Genomic DNA, 19,632 nt, shown 5'->3' on the forward strand with positions numbered 1-19,632 from the left:
TCATATTTGCATGTTTGCAAGCTTTTTTGCTCCCTTTCTCCTTTCTGTCTTCAGCTGCTTGTCAGGCTATGGCTTAGTCCCTTAGATGAAGTGGTACCTTTGGGAATTTGATCGAAGTGTCAAGGATATAACTTATTTTGCACATGAATACAAAAGTAGTTCCCTACCCTGTTAGGTCCAGAAGAAGAAAGAGGGAAAGGACAAAAAGTTCATTACTTCCAGTGTTTCACTGAACTGGAAGGTGTTAGGCTCCTAGCTAGGGGTCGTTGCGGGTTATGTTAGATGTAATTTACTAAAAATACTGTCAGACCATTTGAGAGATCACATGTTGGGTTGATATGTTTGATATATTAATTCTGTTGTATTAGATGCTTTCATAATGATTTCGATATATCGATCTTTTCACAAGATAGGAGTCAAAAAGTGTGTAATAAAAAAATGTCTGTAGAAGAATTGATTTAATTGGTTTTGTGTCTAGTGAAGTATTTCGATATGCATGGTCTGCCAGTGAGCATCCTTATGTTCTCAGCTTTTATGGTGTCTGTAAGTTGATAAAATATGCTTGCGAGATAGGACTGTCTGTATATGCGTAATAAGGTGGTTTTCGGTGGAGCTTGTTTGCAAGTTGGTTCGCTATAGCTTTCTGTTTAGATCTGACCTGCAACTTGTTTTTGGGAGGTGTCAGAACTATAGCTTACCTGAAAAATTGAAATGGGAGAAAATGCTCTAGAGTTGAGAACTTACTTAGAACATTAATTGTAGAACTAAATTGAATTGTCGAGAATCATAGAAACTGAAACACAAAATAGGTGAACAGCTAGGACTTCCTTTGTTGAAACACACCGCTGACTCTTGTGAACTGCTCTTTGTTACAGGTCTGTTGGTTATGTCAAAGCTCTGGTGTTAGGTAAGCAATTGCTTTTAATGTGAGATTACAGTACTTTTCATGATTCAGAATCCTAAAGTTCTTTCTGTTTTTGTTGCTGGATCAGATTTTCTTGACAGTTCTCTCATCTTTCTGTGTCTTTCTTGTTGTTATGCAGTATAATTAAAGTTTTAGTCTCATCTTGTTTTTTTAATTCAGACCTCACAAGTTTTTCTTTTTGAGGGTATGAGACAGATGGTAGCATAAAGTGTTAAGTGAGTTGGCTTTACAAAGAGTCTTGGGCAATCTGATGTGCTACTTGCAGTTAAAATGTATGAAATACACATCAAAATACAGAATAAAGCACAGAGGTCTCTCCTGTAGCATCGAGTTTTATGTTTCCTAACGTATGCAGGCCCGTGCACTAGACAGCACTGCTGCACTGTGGTGGTGGACCAAGCCCTGCAGCAGTAGGGTGGTGGAAAAATGTCAAGGAGGGAGGAAGAGAGGGTGAGAACTTCTGGCTTGCAGCTATTTGATGCATAAAGCAATTAATTGAATTTATGAGTACATTTCTGAAGAAAATGAGTAAAATACACTTTCAAGCAGCTGGTCGCATAACACAGAAACTAGACGTATCAGTCTTGTTCTTAGCAGGCAGTTTGAGACTGATAAAAATAACAATGCAAGCTGAAATACCGTGCCAGGTTTGTGAAATAATTCTGAAGATCGTATGTCATAATATAATCTAAAGATTAAAACCAGAGAATTTTACTTAAATCTTTAAAAGAACCAATCTTTCAGATAATGAATAGCTTCAAAACCCTTTTGGAATTTGCTTAATTTTCAGCAATCTTATAAAAAATTGAAGCAAAGAGATGCTGAGGAAAGATTAATTTCAATTGTTTTCTGTTTCTGGTGAACCTGGATAAAACTTATTTATCCTGGTGTGTGTGTTTTGATTAACTGGTTGGGAAAATTTTTGAAGAGATAGGAAAAGTAAGCTGATGTGATTTAGGAATCTTTAAAAACTTGTTACTGTTTTTTTTTTTTCTATGTCTGTAATCAGATTGTATAAAGTTCTGCCTTTTTGTTTGACTTTTTTATCCAGTGCTTTGGAAAATGTGGAATGGTAAGTTAAGGAATGTGGTTTTAGGGCAGTAAATTAGCTTTATGGTGTCTTGATTGTATATCCTATCCTGTTTGACCAACACAAGACTGTTGAAAACACACATAATTTTGCTGCTCAGGCCAGTTACTCAGCTGGGGCTTGATCTTACATGTGAAGCTACCAGGGCCCTTGTTTTTGCCAAGTTTGTGTGTGGTATTGTCTCGTTAATGTTACTGGTAATTCTTGTACACTGGTGTGTAACACCAGTTTCTGCTCTCACATTGGCAGTGAAACCTGTTGCAGACCAGGTTTTACTGCTGTGATCTAGAAGCTGTAGAAGATGGACCCTTCTGGGAATGAGAGCATGGCAGGCATCTGCCCTGGCCACCGTCCCCATTCCCCACCGGGGAGTTTTCCGAGTCAGTTACAGACTTGGCAGAAAGCTACAGACCGAGGTTGTGAAAATGCTTTAATTGTAGTGAGACTTCAGAATTTCTTCAAAATGAACTACATAACAAAACCTTATAAATATTCATAATCTTCAGAAATGCCCGATTTGGCATGATTAGTTGTTCTTAATAACTTGGTAGCACTGATTAAATCATTGTAGGTCTTTGTAGTTGGAGCTTTTGTGTATGAAGTAATATGCTGAATTCCTGATGAGTTTAAAAGTGATATAACATTAACATTTTGAACAGTTTATCTACTTATGCAGTCTGTCTGCCTGTATATGCAATCAGATTTATTTAGATCAGCATCAGGAATGTGTTGGGATCTTATACATTCTCTAGCTTTGTGACAAGTAAATTCACAGAAGATTGATGCTTTATAGATGTTGAATAATGTGAACTGTTTTAATCTCTAAATATGTAAAGGAAGGATTGCTAAGTTTGTCTTTTGGTGAACCTGTAACGTGAAAGAGTTATAGATAGTCTCCTGAAGTATCCTTTTTGGTAATGGTCACCTAAGTTGATTTAATTTGTTGCATGGGTTTGGTTTTGTTGGTTTTGGTTGTTTTTTTTTTTTTTTTTTTTTGAGATTGCTCTTTCTCTGCTCCATTGTTTTTATTACGTTCTTGGTAACAACTCAGTAAAAACATTTGTCTGATTTTGGGAAAAAACCTGTACTGCCTACAGTTTAGTCTAAAAAATAATTTTTAAATATAGCATACAAGTGAATCGATAAGTTGAGAGGAGGTAGTTTGTTGGTTGACTTACTGATAGTGTCACTGTTACACATGCAAGGATGTCATAATGCCATGACATTCTACTGCTGTTGTGAGGAGAGGTGAGTGCAAGAGACGAAGAGGAGGGGTGAAGGCCTGTGGAAGAATGGAGGTTTATTTTATTGTTGCAAAGCCATGAGCTTCCAACTGAAGAAGTTCCTGGGCTCCTCCAGAGTGCTCAGTTTAGTGTTATCGTAAGAGAAGTGAGGAAACTCTGTCTGGTAGCTCTGCAGCACTGGGCCTCCTGCCGAAGCACACAGCACTTCTTTCACTCCAGGTGTTGGCAGCTGAAGGAATCTTCATGTAAGTAACTAAGAAGTGTAAACCAGAATGGGTTAGTAAATAATACAGAGAACACATTATCAGTGGTAGCTCCTTGCAGGACAGAGCAGAGAGAGGTTTTGGCTCAACAAAGGTTTTACTTTACTCTGGTAAATGGTAGGCAATTAAGTTTGTAATTAAAAAAGAAAAAAAACACAGAAAAGAAATGGATATAAATAAAATACGGAGCTTGGAACAGGTGCAAAAGATGAGAATGAACATTACTGTGGTTTTTGTATCGTTTCAAAGACACAGAACTTGAATAACAATCGTATTGCAGTCAGCGCAATGTATCAAGTGTATCAAAAAGACAGATGAAACATGAGTTGAAAATGAGAAACAATTCGCATCCTAGTATATACAAGTGTAAACTTAAAGTGAGTATGTTGCAGTATCCACAGATGTGTCCATACAAGTAAATTGGATTCAGTTGCATAGAAGCTGCAAGGAAACCCCAAATTTTAAGGCAACTGGCATAAACTGAAAGGAGGCATCAAAATCTGCTGAGTTGATAACTGTTTGTTGCCATTCTTCTGGTTACTTCAAGCTGATTAGTATTTATAGCTGTTCATCTGGCTCAGACCTATGTACCAGCATTTGACTTAAATATGTGCAGCCTGTCAGGGCAAAAAATTGTTGAAAAGCACTTTGGATTTTGTGCTTTGGGGGTCACATTTTTATTAGCTAGTTACATTCTTGCGTTGAAGTAACCCTCAGGAGCTTCTGTTAATTGGTTTTCAAATATGGTCCTTTAATTGTTCAAACATTGAACTTAGATTTGACTACACTGGCTAATGTTTAATTAAAGTGAGTTTACTAAAATAACTTTGAAATATTAAAATAGTTAGGCAGAATCATATATCACTTAATCGCATTCTGTAACACTCTGCTTGCAGGTGGATCCTGGCATCCCCAGAGAGCCTCACTGGTTCTGAGGGACTGCCTGCCTGGAAATGATTACAAAATGAGGCCTTGAAGAATAGAATATTATTTTACTTTTAAGTTCTATAGTTTAAAATTCAGCACTTGTTTTAACTGGTGCTTTTCTTGCACAAGTGAAGTAATTTTGTTGAGGAGGAAGAATGTTTAATATTTCCTAGTCGTTGAATAGGAACACTGCTCTCAGTTCAAACATGCCTGTTCTTTTCTCTTTTTCTTTCTAGCACTGTCACCTTGCCACCTGTAATTTTTGACCCAGTGAAAGAATTCCGAGTGCCACAGTAATACTTTCTATTTGTTCCTGCTATCTTTGCTTTATTGGGTCTTTCCCTGTTGCTTCTGTTTTGTGAAAGTAGTGTGAGAATATTTCTTTTAATGACATTTTTGTTAGGATATTAGCTCTGCAATAAATACAGTACCTAGTTTTTACATTAATTTCTTTGCTACTGACCATGAGCATTTGTTGCTTACTGTAATGATGGCATGGCAAGTAGATACAGCACATGTACTGCAGGACAGCATCTGAGCATGACTTCAGGAATTAAGCTACTTCTCAAAAAACTACAAGAAATATAGAATTATTTCTGTTTTCATTACTTTTTTTTTTCCTATGGTCAAAAGCAGTTCTATTGTCAAAAAGTGATTTGTCGTGTTCCAGGGTTCTTGTGTGAAAGAATGGAACATGATATTGTTATAAAGGAGTTGCACTTAGAGGACTTAAAAGTTGCACAGAAAAGCAGTCATGAGGGACTGTTTAATTTTATGTCTTTCAGTTTACTCCTTAAGAAAAAGTAATTTTATAAATACTCTATCTTAAGTGAAATTTTCTTTTCTAGCTAATGTATCATAGTAACATAGCAGCAGGAGGAATGGTACTTAAGCAGGTCTTGTCCTTTTGATGCACTGCCTTCCAGGATTATTGTGTAGTTGATCTACTCTTGATTTGATATGAATTTTGTAGTACTACAGCTTAGTTTGCAGGGAAATAATTGTGGGCTGATCACGCGAACCCATTTGAAGTTGAGGAGAACGTTGCATTCACAGTGCCCATTGAAATAACAATGAAGACGGAGGTACAAGTTTAAGTCCTTGGTTTGAAGGCTTAATTACTGATTTTGACCTTTTGAGAATTATAGGTTTTTCCTGTACTAAAATCCAACTACCAAACTGGAGGCAGCCTATGAAGGAAGCAGAAGTAGAGAATGATAATAAGACACAAGATATCAGTTGAAATCTCTTAAGATTTCACAGAAGCTGCGTAATTTGATGAATCACATTGGAAAGATGAGTCATCTGAACAAACAGTAAAGTTCTGTGACTTAATGACGTGGTGTAGAAATAACAAGGAGATATCAGATGACAAGGAAATTATATAACATTAAAAAAAAAAACTTGAGAAGTTTATAGTGCATCTTATGATAAGTAACTAGTATCTGAATGCAATGGAATATTTCAGCTGAAAATAAAGTGATAGGTGTTCCTTAGCAGAGGTGAAATCGAAAGATTCAGAGACCTCCTTGCTGTCCTACATACTTACGTTTGTCAATCCAATAGAATTGTGTGCAAGTGAAATACAATTAAGAACAGTTTAGTTACTGATTTTAATCTATGAAAAATACTATTTTACACAGTATCTTAAGTTTAGTAGAGTATTTCTACTTAGGACTCTGAACAAGGAAGCATTTTTAAATCGTAAGCATGGGTTATATCTGCTGCTGATGTAGAGAAACATAGATGTTGCAGTATTAGGAGTATCTTTTGGTTTTGAATGGTATCTGCATTTTTTCAGAGGAAGGAAGCCTGTAGATATGCCAAGCAGGATTAGCCTGAATACAAGGTTAAACTAGGGGATAAATGACAGGTTTAAATGAGAATGTAGAAATTTAAATTTGAATTCAGCATTTGATTTACTGTTTAGTGATTACATTTGACTGCACTTTTGCACTTTAAAAAAAAATAATTCATAGTGTGAGAACCATCTTTTACTAGTGGAAGTGTTTCCTTCTAAAATGCGTTGAGTGGCACATTTGTATTGTTTATGGCTTTTGTTTAGAGACATTGAGATTCTGATTATTCATTGATGTTTTCTGTACTTGGTGCTTCTATTTTTTATTTGAATTATAATTTCTGTTTGTAATTTTGCTTTCTTTCATATAAGGACGTGTTATATCCAAAATAACCTTTTTAATTCTTTCAAAAGTATTCAAAGATCTGATGTTTACTTCACTTTTTTTTTTTTAATAATAATATCTTCTCCAGTTTACCTATCTCCTTCCTCAAGCATAAATCCAGTCTTATACAAACTTTCACTCTGTCACAGGTAAAAATCTTAATTTTCTGTTTGTGAAACACTGTTTTTCACTGATTCTGCTGTAGACATTATGTTCATAAACTTTCTATTCTTAATACGCTGTTAATAATGAGCTCTTTGTCAGCCTCATTATAATCTGATGACTGTGCATCTGCTGGCTTCAAGTTGGCTGTCGTTTTTATACCATAGAATCACATGAATAAATGGGAAGGAGATAATCCAGAGGGTCAGTAGCTTGCAGAACAGCTTCCCATTTTGGGAATGATACAGTATTTTAGGAAGGAGATTTTATTAGCTGACTCCCTTTTTAATTTGTCATTTTAAGCTGTAAATAAAATATATAATTAGTTTTTATTTTCAGGATTTTTTTTGTTGTGTGTCTGGTAACATTTGAGTATGCAGTTCATTTGCTAGCTAGAGTGTTAGAACTGTACAGTCTTTCATGTTCCACATCATAGATGGTCTTAAAGCTGTTATGTAGTCTTAAAACTTGGATGAAGTTCCTTGAACTATGCAACCTGAAAATGGAGAAGTAAATACTGTGAAACTCCTTGGTACCTATGTGATACCAATAGGACCATACAAAATGTCTCATGCCTCTGTGTATGTGTTGTGGTGGGGAGTTAGACTCACGTCTGTTTTTTTTTGTAAGTGAAATTAGTTCAGCACCGACTAATGAAGCTTATTTAGTAAGTTACTTGGCAATACGGCAAGCAACACTTCACCACAGGAAAATGTTGAGTTTGGTTGGTATTGTATATTTATAACAGGCTCCGTTTTGAAACCCTTCCTGTAAAACAGAGTTAGAATTCAGTGGCTGTTACGTACAGGAACACACCGCATGATTGGCTCAGAGCATAGCGCTCTGATTTCCGGTTTCTGAGGTTTGCTTATTTGTGTGTGTGTGTGTAGTTTGTTGGAGGGGTGGGGAGTGGTGGTGCTTTTTTTGCACCACCCCCCCTTTTCTTTTTTTTTTTTTTTTTTTTTTTTTTTTTAACGTGCAGCCACGGTGTTCCACTCTACCTCCCCAAATAACCAAGTCTCAATGTCTCACCTTTTCACTTGGCATTTGATAAAACTATAGAATTGAATAACCAAAGTTTATAATTTCAGAATCACTTAGTTTCTTAGCATTTCAAAATTGTGCCGTTAAAGAAGCGTATTGCGTAGTATGTCTGTTAAACTAATAGCAGAAGTTTAAACGCGTGAGACAGTCTATTCCTGTTTATCCCAGCAATTCTGCAGTGTGTTTGTATTTTTATGGCAATATTGTAAATGATGTCACCCTTTCTTGCTTGAGTGTACAAACCTAGCGGTTTATTAGTAAAATTTTGTTTATTTGACAATCACAACGTCACAACATTCATAATATAACCCCCAATTCAGAGACATGAAATATTTTCCTGAAGCTTGAAAGTATACTTTAGATAGTGATGTATGCTTCAATTCATTTCATTTTCATTGTAATTGAATAAGGGGATATTTGTTCACTAAGTGTTTTTTAATTACCCTTAATATGAAACTTGAAACATTCAATTATGTGATCTGTAGTTTTATCATGTTGCTTGGTCTTCGGGGTTTTTTTTTTGTTTGTTTTAACAGCAGTATCTCTGCTGTCAGTATTTTCCAATAGTCTCTAACATAATATTAAAATATTAGCAGAGCTGAAGTAAAAATAGTAAGAGAAATTTAATCTGTTTTCTTTAAGGTTTCACAAAGAGACAGACAACAAAATGAACAACCCAGCTATTAAGAGAATAACAAATGAAATTATCAAATCACCTGAAGATAAACGAGAATATCGTGGACTCGAACTGGCAAATGGCATTAAAGCTCTTCTCATTAGTGACCCCACCACAGATAAGTCTTCAGCAGCACTTGATGTGCACATAGGTATTTAATGCATGTTGCGTTCATTATGTCATTAATAAAGTGCTTTAAGTTTTGGTATCTTAATTGCAAATAAACTGACAGGAGCGATATCTGGTTGGCAGCCTAGCCTTTTATTGTAATTTAGAATTTAATTCTTTAACACATCAAGTTGAAAATTATTAGCGCTAATTAAGTTTTCTTATTGTACTCTATGTTTACTCAAGTGTAGCTCAGTCAGTAGAAAGACCTCTTCTAACCATTAAGTTTCATGTTATGAAAGATCTTCTGTAAGCAGAAAAGGGGCGGGTGTGAGTGCAATTATCTCAGAGAGCTCCATCTGTCATGTCAGACTTTTTTTTTTTTTTCCTGTCTCTTTTTTTTTTTTTTCTTTTCCCTCCATGGTAAGTTGTTGATGTGTAGAGGTGAGAAAATATTGTAGTGCTGGAGGAGTTGGAGAGGCACTCCCTAACTCCAATGATACTTAAGTGTACAAGCAGAAATACTGGAAATAGAAAGGGAAGGCAGTTACTTTGGCTCTTTGGAATAATTGAAGCCTTTTCTTATGTCTGAGGTACTTCTCAAGCTTGTGTAGTTTCTGGGTTGCTTGGGAAGTGTAATGCACACACACATAAGCTAAGCATACTCTTGCTGTGTTTGTAGTTGGGAGTTCTTGCTGCTATTGGTGTTAGGACAGAAGTAGTAGAGTAATTCTGAAAACTTCTGCCCTTTTTTATTATGGAGATAGCTGTCACAAATCATGATCTGGTTCAGAGGATCCCTGAAGTGTGGTTTTGTTAGGTACTATGACAGTAATAGCCAACTGCAGCATCCAGTTCCTGCACATGTGCTGGAGGAGATGTCTGTTGCCTTCATCTCTACTCTCCCATTGCACATTGTTGCACACTCCAAAGCAGGACTGCCAAACTCAAACTCCCACGTTTCTGGCATCCATTCCTGCACATCATTGTTGTCTTAATTTATCTGCCTTCATACCTACTAGCTGATCATCAATAGCTGCTTGTGTTCAGGCAATTACAGGCTATCACTCGTCCTATAAACCACAGGATAAATACCTCCTTAGTTGTGGTTGGCAACTGCTGCCTTTTAACACAGTGTGGTTACTAAAGTCAAGGTATAGAAATCAGAACATTGTGATCTGCCGTGTCTTTACAGATTGAGTCATGGACTTCAATTGAAAAATTGTCTCTATAAGGCAATGCAGGCTGATCTGGAGAGGCAGTTTGAGACACTAATTGGTTCGATTACTCATTCTAATTTTTTAAAATTTTTTTTAAGATTGTGTGTAGTTCATTATAGCTGCACAAGCATCTGCTTACGTCTACAGAGTTGATACAATTGCCTGTAATTGTATATATAAAAATATGTATATAATACTGTAATATAAGGGCAAGAAGGAACTACACCGGTGGTGGAAGCAGGGACAGGTATCTTGGGAAGAGTGTAGGGATGCTTCCTGGTTGTGTAGGAATAGGGTCAGGAAGGCCAAGGCACGACTGGGGCTGAGCTGGACAAGGGACGCAAGGAATAATAAGAAGGGCTTCTACAAGTATGTCAGCCAGAAGACATCAAAGAAAGTATACGTCCCTCAGTGAGCAAGAAGGTGAACTACTAACAGTTGATCAGGAGAAGGCTGAGGTACTGAACAACTTTTTTGCCTCAATCTGCACGGATAACCCCTCTTCCCACACCTCTTGAGTGGATGGACTGCAGGACAGGGAATGGGGGAGCAAAGTCCCTCCCACTGTAAGAGAAGATCAGGTTCATGGCCACCTGAGGAACCTGAATATACATAAGTCCATGGGACCTGATGAAATGCATCCCAGAGTCCTGAGGGAACTGGCTGATGTAGTTGCCAAGCCACTCTTTGTGATTCTTGAAAAGTCATGCCAGGTGAAGTCCCTGCTGACTGGAAGAAGGGAAACGTTGCACCCATTTTTAAAAAGGATAAAAAGGAGGATCCTGGGAACTACTGACCTGTCAGTCTCACCTCTGTGCCTGGGAAGATCGTGGAATAGATCCTCCTAGAAGCTATGCTGAGGCACATAGTGGACAAGGAGGTAATTTGAGACAGCCAGCATGGCTTCACCAAGAGCAAGTCCTGCCTGACCAACCTAGTGGCCTTCTATGATGGAGAGACTACATCAGTGGACAAGGGAAGAGCTATCTGGACTTCTGTAAGGCCACTGACACAGTACCCCACAACATCCTTCTCTCTGAATTGGAGAGATACAGATTCGATGGATGGACTCTTTGGTGGATGAGGAATTGGTGGGATAGTCACATCCAGAGGGTAGTGGTCAACAGCTCAATGTCCAGATGGAGGTTGGTGACAAGCGGTGTCCCTCAGGGGTCCATACTGGGTCCAGTACTGTTTAATGGTGCACCCTCAGCAAGTTTGCAGACTACACCAAGCTCAGTGGTGCAGTCGACACGCCTGAGGGACGGGATGCCATCTTGAGGGACCTGGACAAACTCAGAAGTGGGCCCGTGTGAACCTCATGAGGTTTAACAAGGCCAAGTGCGAGGTCCTGCAGCTGGGTTGGGGAAACCCCCGGTATCAGTACAGGCTAGAGGATTAAGAGATTGAGTGCAGCCCTACCGAGAAAGACTTTGGAGTACTGGTGGATGAAAAGTTGGACATGAGCTATCAATGTGCGCTTGCAGCCCAGAAGGCAAACTGCATCCTGGGCTGCATCAAAAGAAGTGTGGCCAGCAGGTTGAGGGAGGTGATTCTGCCCCTCTACTCCACTCTTGTGAGACCCCACCTGGAGTACTGCATCCAGCTCTGAAGCCTTCAGCACAGGAAAGACATGGACCTCTTGGAGGGGGGGTCTAGAGGAGGGCCACAAAAATTATCAGAGAGCTGGAGCACCTCTTCTGTGAAGAAAGGCTGAGAGAGTTGGGGTTTTTCAGCCTGGAGAAGAGAAGGCTCTGGGAAGACCTTATAGTGGTCTTTCGGTACTTAAAGGGAGCTTATGAGAAAAATGGGGAGAAACTTTTTAGCAGTGCCTGTAGCAATAGGAAAAGGGGTAATGATTTTAAACTAAAAGAGGGTAGATTTAGACTAGTCATAAGGAAGAAGTTGTTTATGATGAGGCTGGTGAAGCACTGGAAGAGGTTGCCCAGACAGGTGGTAGATGCAGCATCACTGGAGATGTTCAAGACCAGATTGGACGGGGCTCTGAGCAACCTGATCTAGTGGAAGGTGTCCCTACTCCTTGTGGGGGGGTTGGACTAGGTGAACTCTAAGGGTCTCTTCCAACCTAAACCATTCTGTGATTCTGTGGTAAAGCATTTTAAAAGACAGTGTTTTAGTATTACTTTTTGTGAATGGTTACGTGAAATTTTTCCTCCTGCAGGATCCTTGTCTGATCCCCCCAACATTGCTGGGCTTAGTCATTTTTGTGAGCACATGCTGTTCCTGGGAACCAAGAAATATCCAAAAGAGAATGAGTATAGCCAATTTCTTAGTGAGCATGCTGGGAGCTCAAATGCTTTCACGAGTGGAGAACATACCAACTATTACTTCGATGTGTCACATGAACATCTAGAAGGTGCACTAGACAGGTAAACGCTTGTTCTTGTTGTTATATAGATCCTATTTGACATTGCGTATAAGTTTTTTTTGGTAGTTTTGCCATTATGATATTAAAGAGTTGAGAGCACTGTCTTCTGTTAATGATACCAGATATTTTTCAGTTCAAAAATTTTGCTCAGATTTTTTCAACTAGCAGAATTCTTTACTGAAGGAGAATTTGTGAAGTTTAAAGGTGGTGTTTACACTGAATATTTTTGGAAATATGGGGCACAGAATATGATCATGAACTTAGGTGTTGTGCAGATACTCTGACTGTATAATCAAATACTATGCTTCCCATAGGATCCTTATTTCATTGATAGCAAAAGAAGGGAGAAATATAGAAATACATTAGGATGCCTTTTACTAAACGGAACTCACTGAAATCTCTGCCTTTTGTGGGAGGGGACGGAAATTGAAAGGTGTGTAGTCAGTGAGGTGAAGAGTGGATTTTCCCTGTATGTAACAAGACTGATTTGATTTGTGAGATTAAGAGCCTCTTGCAGCTAAACTTTAGAAATTTTCAGTGTATGAATCATGATGCAAAGTCCTTGATCCTTGTAGTACCTCATGTGATGAATATGTTGTGGTCTACATTTATGGGTAAAGAAATTGAGAAATAGTGAATCAGTGTCAAAACAGTTACAGAATTTGTAAGTTTGCATTTAAAAAAGAACCTATTAAGCTATTTTCAGGAGGTACCAAGCTTCATACTTTTCTGTTACCATTTAAGTGCAGTGATCTTGACCTGAATTAAAATTTTTCTGTTTAGATTTGCCCAGTTTTTCCTGTGCCCTTTGTTTGATGAAAGCTGCAAAGACAGGGAAGTGAATGCTGTTGATTCTGAGCATGAAAAGAATCTGATGAATGATGCCTGGAGGTTGTTTCAGTTGGAGAAGGCTACTGGAAACCCCAATCATCCCTTCAGTAAATTTGGAACAGGTTTGTCAGAATATAATTACCCATCCATTGGAGTCCTGTGTAACATACATAGTATTATTGTTTATTTTAAATTGTTAAAGACAGACTGAAACAATTATCTTTTTTTCTTCTCCATACATGTTTATTATGGTGCTTTATCACATTTTCCACATCATAGACCAAACAGAGCTAGACAAAAACATAGGAAACAGAGTGATCCAGGGATTCCAGTATGGTGATGAAGTATCCTTTATGATTCTGATAATTACTGCAGTGAATGCTGTTTTCCAATTACTGGATTTGTCGTAATTTGGTACTGTTTAGTCTTTGTACGTAACAAAGTGAATGAACTGTGTTTAAATTGTTGTTAGCCACATGCTCTTTTTGCTAACTAGCATTGCATTAGGGCTACATGAGAGTGACTAGGTCAAATCAGAAAGCTCAGCAAAGAACCATAAAAATTACTGAGTAAGAATATGAAAACAAAACCTTAAGCATAAAACACAACAGTAGTAAATGATTAAATGAAACAGTCTTGGATAAATCCCAGTCTTATGGCTCTAGGGTTTTTTTCCGGGCTTTATTATTCACAGAATGCTTAGTAATAATTTAAAACGCCTAAAACCTCAATTTAAAAACCAATAAAGTAAGATACCATAGTTTTGGTCAAACCCTCAAATGTCTGATGCTTTGGCAGAAGTTTGAATGATTTTTTTTTTTTTTTTTCATAGAAATTATTTTCTACATGAATTTATTTCTGAAACTGTCAAAGTAACAGCTATTAATTAATCCATTGCACTGTTTAATCCTTGCACATGAATATGTTTTGTGGCTGGGTCAGTGTGCTGGATGAATACTTGATGCAAATATTGGGTAGGATGATGGGAGGGCAGATAAAGGGCTTTAAGGACCTGTTTCTTCCTCTGTCTCAAGAAAGAGAAGAATATTTTTGCACCTATTGATAGAGGGCATAGTTGAGGGGCTGGTAGCCAGCCTTTCTTGCCTTATTCTTTCTCCTCATCCCTTGCTCTCTTCTGTACCTGGTCTGGTTGTGACTTAAGGGATTTACTGATGTCAAAGTTAACAGAATATTTGTTTGTGATTCTGGTCTGTAGATTCTATTGACCGTTTTCTGTGTCCATGTACTAATGGGAAGCAGAGTTGATGAAAATCAAGTGTGCTCTTCGTAGACTCTGATTTTTCTATTGTTTCAAGTTCTTACCTTTACTAAACATGAGTTTGCTTTGACTATCAATGTGGCGTATGTCCTTAAAGTAAATTATTGAAAGCTTGATGTTGTTGTAAAGATTGCACTGATTAACAGGAGGATAAAATTAATGGACAAAGTTTGGTATCTTCTGCTTATGGGCTTATTCAGGGAGAGTTGTAGTTCCCTTCCTCTCTAGTCCTATTCCTCTACTGCAGCAACAGCTCAGTTATTTGTGAAGCAGAAGGTGAACAGTCACAATTTACAAATCATGTTTGTAAACTGGTAATTATTTATTTCATTTAATGTACTAGGCTATAATTTGTGGCAGACAATGCCACAAATAATTTCACACAGTGATTCCTATGACAGGAATGTGTATATGGGAGTAAAACCTACTCCAAATGTGCCAAAGAAAAACCTTTTTTTTTAAATTCTGAATTAGAGCCTGGGCTTACTTGATTTGCTTTGAAGTAACCCATTCAAATGAAAAAGATGAATTTGTAAGATTAAAACATCCTCCTTTAGGAATGTACAGATTGAGAGTTGAAGTATTTATTGTCTCCGATAAGATGAGACAGTATTGATCCAGTTTACTTATGCATAGTAATAATTTTTAAAATTACCATCTGTCTCAAGGAAAGCAGATATAGTAATTTGTATTTTTCTTTTTGATTTGTAAATTCATAAAGATGAAATGTTGTTAACTTTTTTCTTATGTTACAGGGAACAAATTCACTCTGGAAACTAGACCAACCAAAGAAGGAATAGATGTAAGACAAGAGCTATTGAAGTTCCATTCTACTTATTATTCATCAAATTTAATGGCTATTTGTGTCTTAGGAAGAGGTGAGTTGTCTTCTGTTGATTAAGACTTCACATGTATTTATGTTTGAAGAAAATTAAGTGTATGCAAGTGTCTGAAAATCTACAGGAGGGAAAGAAGTGAAACTTGTACATACGGATCAAACATAATTCTGTGTTTAGTCAAGTCTCCAAAGCAACTTGCAATGTATAAATTTGTGTGTTTAGAAGCTTACAATAGAAAAAATAACTTGATAACAGATTTAAAATTTTCAGGTTATGAGTCATTGTCATTATATGTTTGTCTTCTGAAGACTGACACCTGTCTGATTTCACATGTCGGGAGGGCTTTTGATACTGTTCATATTTTAGACTTCCACTACAAAAAATTCTGTATTCTCAAAGGATAAACCTAACCTGACATTTAGACTAAAAAGACTTTACCTCGGGTTACTTCTGAAATAACTTAATAGAGATTCCAACTGCTCAAAATCTTCCATAGTCGAGATGATATTTTACGTATATTTGCCAAAAGCTTAATAACAATGTGTTGAAAACTGTTTGCTTTTTGAAAATAGGCTGGCAGACTGGTATTTGCATTGGTGTTTTACAATAATGCTCGGATGGCGAGTATGAATGGAATAAAATTCATTAGCAAAGTGAAGACTTTCTTTACAACTGTCTGTTTACATGATGATGCTGAGTGTGAAGCTGATTAACAAAATGTAGTCATTTAATTTCAATCATAGCATCTACATGAATCATTTTTTCTTGTAGATTTTTAAGGTAGGCAAGCACAATGAGGATTATACTTCTTAACTGGATCAATACCAAATCAGTTCCAGGCTCCCTAATTCCTTTCAATTCAATTTATTATTGTATCTGTCTCACCTGCTGTAACATCCCATATTGCTTAGAATATCGTGAAAGACAGCTTGTTGTTGTTGTTGTTGTTTTTTTTCTCACTGTTGCAAGCTGAACAGTAAAATGTATTAGATTTATTTATTTTTTTTTTTTTTCTTAACAAAGGTGGGATATCAGACATGTTACTAGTAGGTATGCAGTAATTTGGCTTAATGTATGTCATGTGTGAAAATGCTTTGCTTATTCTCCCGGTAGCAGTGGAAACTTTCTGCAAGTAAACACTGTAATATTGATGAAGATAGCTTGTGACTATTTTTCAGTATCATAAATTTCTTTTAATTGCTATTTGAAACAGGTGCTTCCCCCTTTTCAGATTTTTTTTCTTCTGCTTATTTTAGCTGAGTAAAATTAAAAAAAAAAAATTTCTTTACAAATATGTATTTCTTAGTTGAAGGTCAATAGATATCAATGAGAGTTAAAAACAATTGAATTAAAATTCTCTTCCTCATGTAACGGTTCTGTTTTCAAGGTTTACAAGCATCTTTTTTTCTTCTAGTTCTTTACTAGACAGTCAGGGCAGACTAGATCTATGTTTCTAATATGAATAAAATGATAAAATGTAGAAAATAGTCTTAAAATATGTTAACTTGCAGACACTTCTGCGATTTGCAGTTACGTATTCTTTTACTACAAAATACAAAGATTGTTCTTAAAATCCTGTATTTTCGTGGTTTTACTAGTCATTTTCCACAGTCGCATTCTTTTGGTTTGAGTTGCCCTTGTAAATAGTTCAATATTCAGAAAAATTAGGAGCCTTTGAAAGATTGATCTTTGGCATTTTTGCTTTCAATCTTATAAAATAAATAATTACATTTTTGAAAGGTAACTCTCAGGCTTTGTGTTAGTCTGCGTGTATACAAAATGCCGTACAACTACTCTTATTTGTCATGTTTACTGAAGTTGTTGTCACTGTAATAGCGAGGTGCTGGTTGGATGAAAGTTACATCTTCTTTTCCCTGAGAAGACACATACCTTTTCTCACTCTTTCTCACTTATTTGTTCAATCAGGAGAGTTACACAATTGCTTTCCAGAAGACTTTATATTAGTGACTCATTTGGTTATTTTAGAATTTGAAAATATACAAGTTCTATGTTCTTCCTGGTTGGTTTGGTTTTCTTGTTTACTATTTTCAAGGCATTCCATCCATGAAAAGGAAACTGCCAAAAAGAAACCTTGTTAGCATTATTCCATAAGTTCTTTTCTGAAATACCTTGCTAACAATATAGCAGTACTGCTAATTAATACATAAATGAATAGTTTAAAATTCTATAACATAAAAATATGTTGAGTTGCACACTGCAAGTCCACTGTGATCTCTCTACTCTTGTGCATTCTGAAATAAATGCATGTCTAAGCTGTGTGCAGCCTAGTAATTCTCTCTTTTCCCCACCACTTTCTGTATGTAACGTAAAACAAATAAAGATATGTCAGTAAAAAGTGGTGGGGGAATCAGAATATAATTTCTCTAGTAGACAGTAATAAATGTTCAAAAGATTAGTAAAATTAAATTATGAAATTAAATTAATTTTTTAAACTAATAAAAAGTAACATTTACTGAGTAATCATAGAACAACTTAAGTACTGCAGTTCACATATAGACTTTTAAATGGAAACTTTTTCAGTAAGGCTCACCCTAGCAACTGGAAATCTGTCCTAAAGAAGACCCTTACTGTAGTTGTAAAACATAAATGAATGTATATTTTGCTGATGTGGATAAAAAACAGTGGTCTTTAATAGAATTACATGCAGTTCACAAAATTTTATTATACGGTTAACCATCTTGGTTTGCATTGTTTTTTGTTGTTTGTTTTTTTTTTTTCACCCTGCATGGTTGTCTCAGTGTAGTGTTAGGAGCACGCATATGTTGAGCAGGAAAGATTCTACTTTCTAAATCTAACTGGGATTATTTTGACTAACAAGGTGACCGCTTTTTGAAATCTTTCGAGGATTAAGGTTGTTCTTTGAGACATCCAAGAAATGCCCAGTTTTTTCTTCAACACCCACCTTTGAAAGGCATGTGCTAGCAAACTTGACAGATGAGCCTGTCTTCTCTTATTCTTACTTTGAGAAGTGCTCCAAAATGTGTTTCTTTAAGCAGATAGCTATTTTGAAGGCCATATTTAAACAGAAGTGGTATAGGCCAATTTAGCTGAATTCACGCACAACGTCAAATGCTTTCTGCAAATGGAATTCCTCTCATTTTTGGAGAATACTTGAGTCATGAACTTGAAACTATAATGAATGTAAAAGTAGAAGTGCTTAAACAGGTCACATGTGTGTGAACTTTTGAGGCACTGAGTACAGATGACCCTTGCTCACAGTGTACATGAAGTGCTGGATGTGAGCTGAGGCTGAAAAAAAAAAAAAAATCCAAGTTTTGGCGAAGATACTTCCACTCTGGAAAATTTGCAGCTGGAATTCCATGTCCTTAAAGCTTTTTGTAGAATGTTTATTTTTGTAAATGTTCAATATCTGATGTGTCTTTTCTTCAGTTCCAGCTTAGATTCATCAGTAAAATTTAAAGTTTTGGTTTTTTTTTTTTTCCCTGGATTTATTTTAATCATGGTTGAAACCTTTTTTTAATAAGCATGGTGTTTATTAAACATTATAGTTCAAAACTTAAGTATTAATACAAATTTCCTTTCTGAAATTAATGATTAAGATACCAGTAAAACTACTTTTCTGTATAATTAATGTCTCCCCTAAAGAATATACAAAATCCAAATTTACCAGAATCTTCACATAATGATTATGCTTTTTCTAATGTTTCTTTTTTTTCTAGAATCCTTGGATGAGCTGACTTGCTTAGTGGTAAAGTTATTTTCAGAAGTAGAGAATAAAAATGTCCCTATACCAGAGTTTCCTGAACATCCTTTCCAAGAAGAACATCTCCGGGTATGTATAGAGACACCTCTTCCATCAGCAGCGTGTACTTTAAATGATATTTCTTAATGTTTCAGTAATAAATTGTGCACTTTGCTACTTTTGTTTCAGAGTCCCTGTTAAGTTCCGTATTTCTTTCTTAATTTTCCACCCACCTTTCCATGCTGAGAATTGTATAGTTTTGTGTAGTTGATAGTAAAGGTTGCACATTTCATTGCAGCTGTAAGCAACTGAGACATAAAGTACCTTTTGTTTGTATCACAAATGGCTAAATGGTTGCCCTAAGTTTTACACACCTTGACTTTTAAGGTTTTGTTGATACGTTTGTAATAAAAATGTATCTGTGTGAAGAGAACATGATATGTGCTTCTGAGATTAATAAAATAATGAGAGTTTCCTTTTGTTTATGGATCTCCTTGTTTATTTTCCCCCTCAGCAACTTTACAAAGTGGTACCTATTAAGGACATTAGAAATCTTTATGTCACATTTCCAATACCAGACCTTCAGAAGTACTATAAATCAAACCCTGGCCATTACCTTGGTCATCTGATTGGGCACGAAGGCCCGGGGAGTCTTTTATCAGAGCTTAAAGCCAAAGGTAAGTCCTTTGAGGGTAAAGAATTCAAAAGTAATTGATTACACAATTTTT

The 19,632-nt window shown here is 36.4% G+C and overlaps 1 protein-coding gene across 7 annotated transcripts in view; it reads left to right on the top strand.

Annotated features, from left to right (window-relative positions):
• The window catches only part of IDE (insulin degrading enzyme), a 68,276-nt gene that overhangs the window by 1,886 nt on the left and 46,758 nt on the right, over positions 1–19,632 (top strand). For 3 of the 7 annotated variants that reach the window (XM_086751838.1, XM_086751834.1, XM_086751833.1), the window contains exons 2-8: positions 876–907; positions 8,481–8,665; positions 12,025–12,232; positions 13,015–13,184; positions 15,097–15,219; positions 18,882–18,994; positions 19,419–19,581. In XM_086751838.1, coding sequence (XP_086607964.1) covers positions 8,506–8,665; positions 12,025–12,232; positions 13,015–13,184; positions 15,097–15,219; positions 18,882–18,994; positions 19,419–19,581 — 937 coding nt within the window. In that variant the 5' untranslated portion in view covers positions 876–907; positions 8,481–8,505. Of the gene's footprint in view, positions 1–875; positions 908–2,264; positions 2,432–8,480; positions 8,666–12,024; positions 12,233–13,014; positions 13,185–15,096; positions 15,220–18,881; positions 18,995–19,418; positions 19,582–19,632 lie in introns of those variants that run through there. The other 4 variants (XM_086751835.1, XM_086751836.1, XM_086751839.1 and 1 more) reach the window with 2 other exon arrangements.

Source organism: Chlamydotis macqueenii, chromosome 7 (genome assembly GCF_036417535.1).
Source record: "Chlamydotis macqueenii isolate bChlMac1 chromosome 7, bChlMac1.mat, whole genome shotgun sequence".
NCBI lineage: Eukaryota > Metazoa > Chordata > Aves > Otidiformes > Otididae > Chlamydotis > Chlamydotis macqueenii.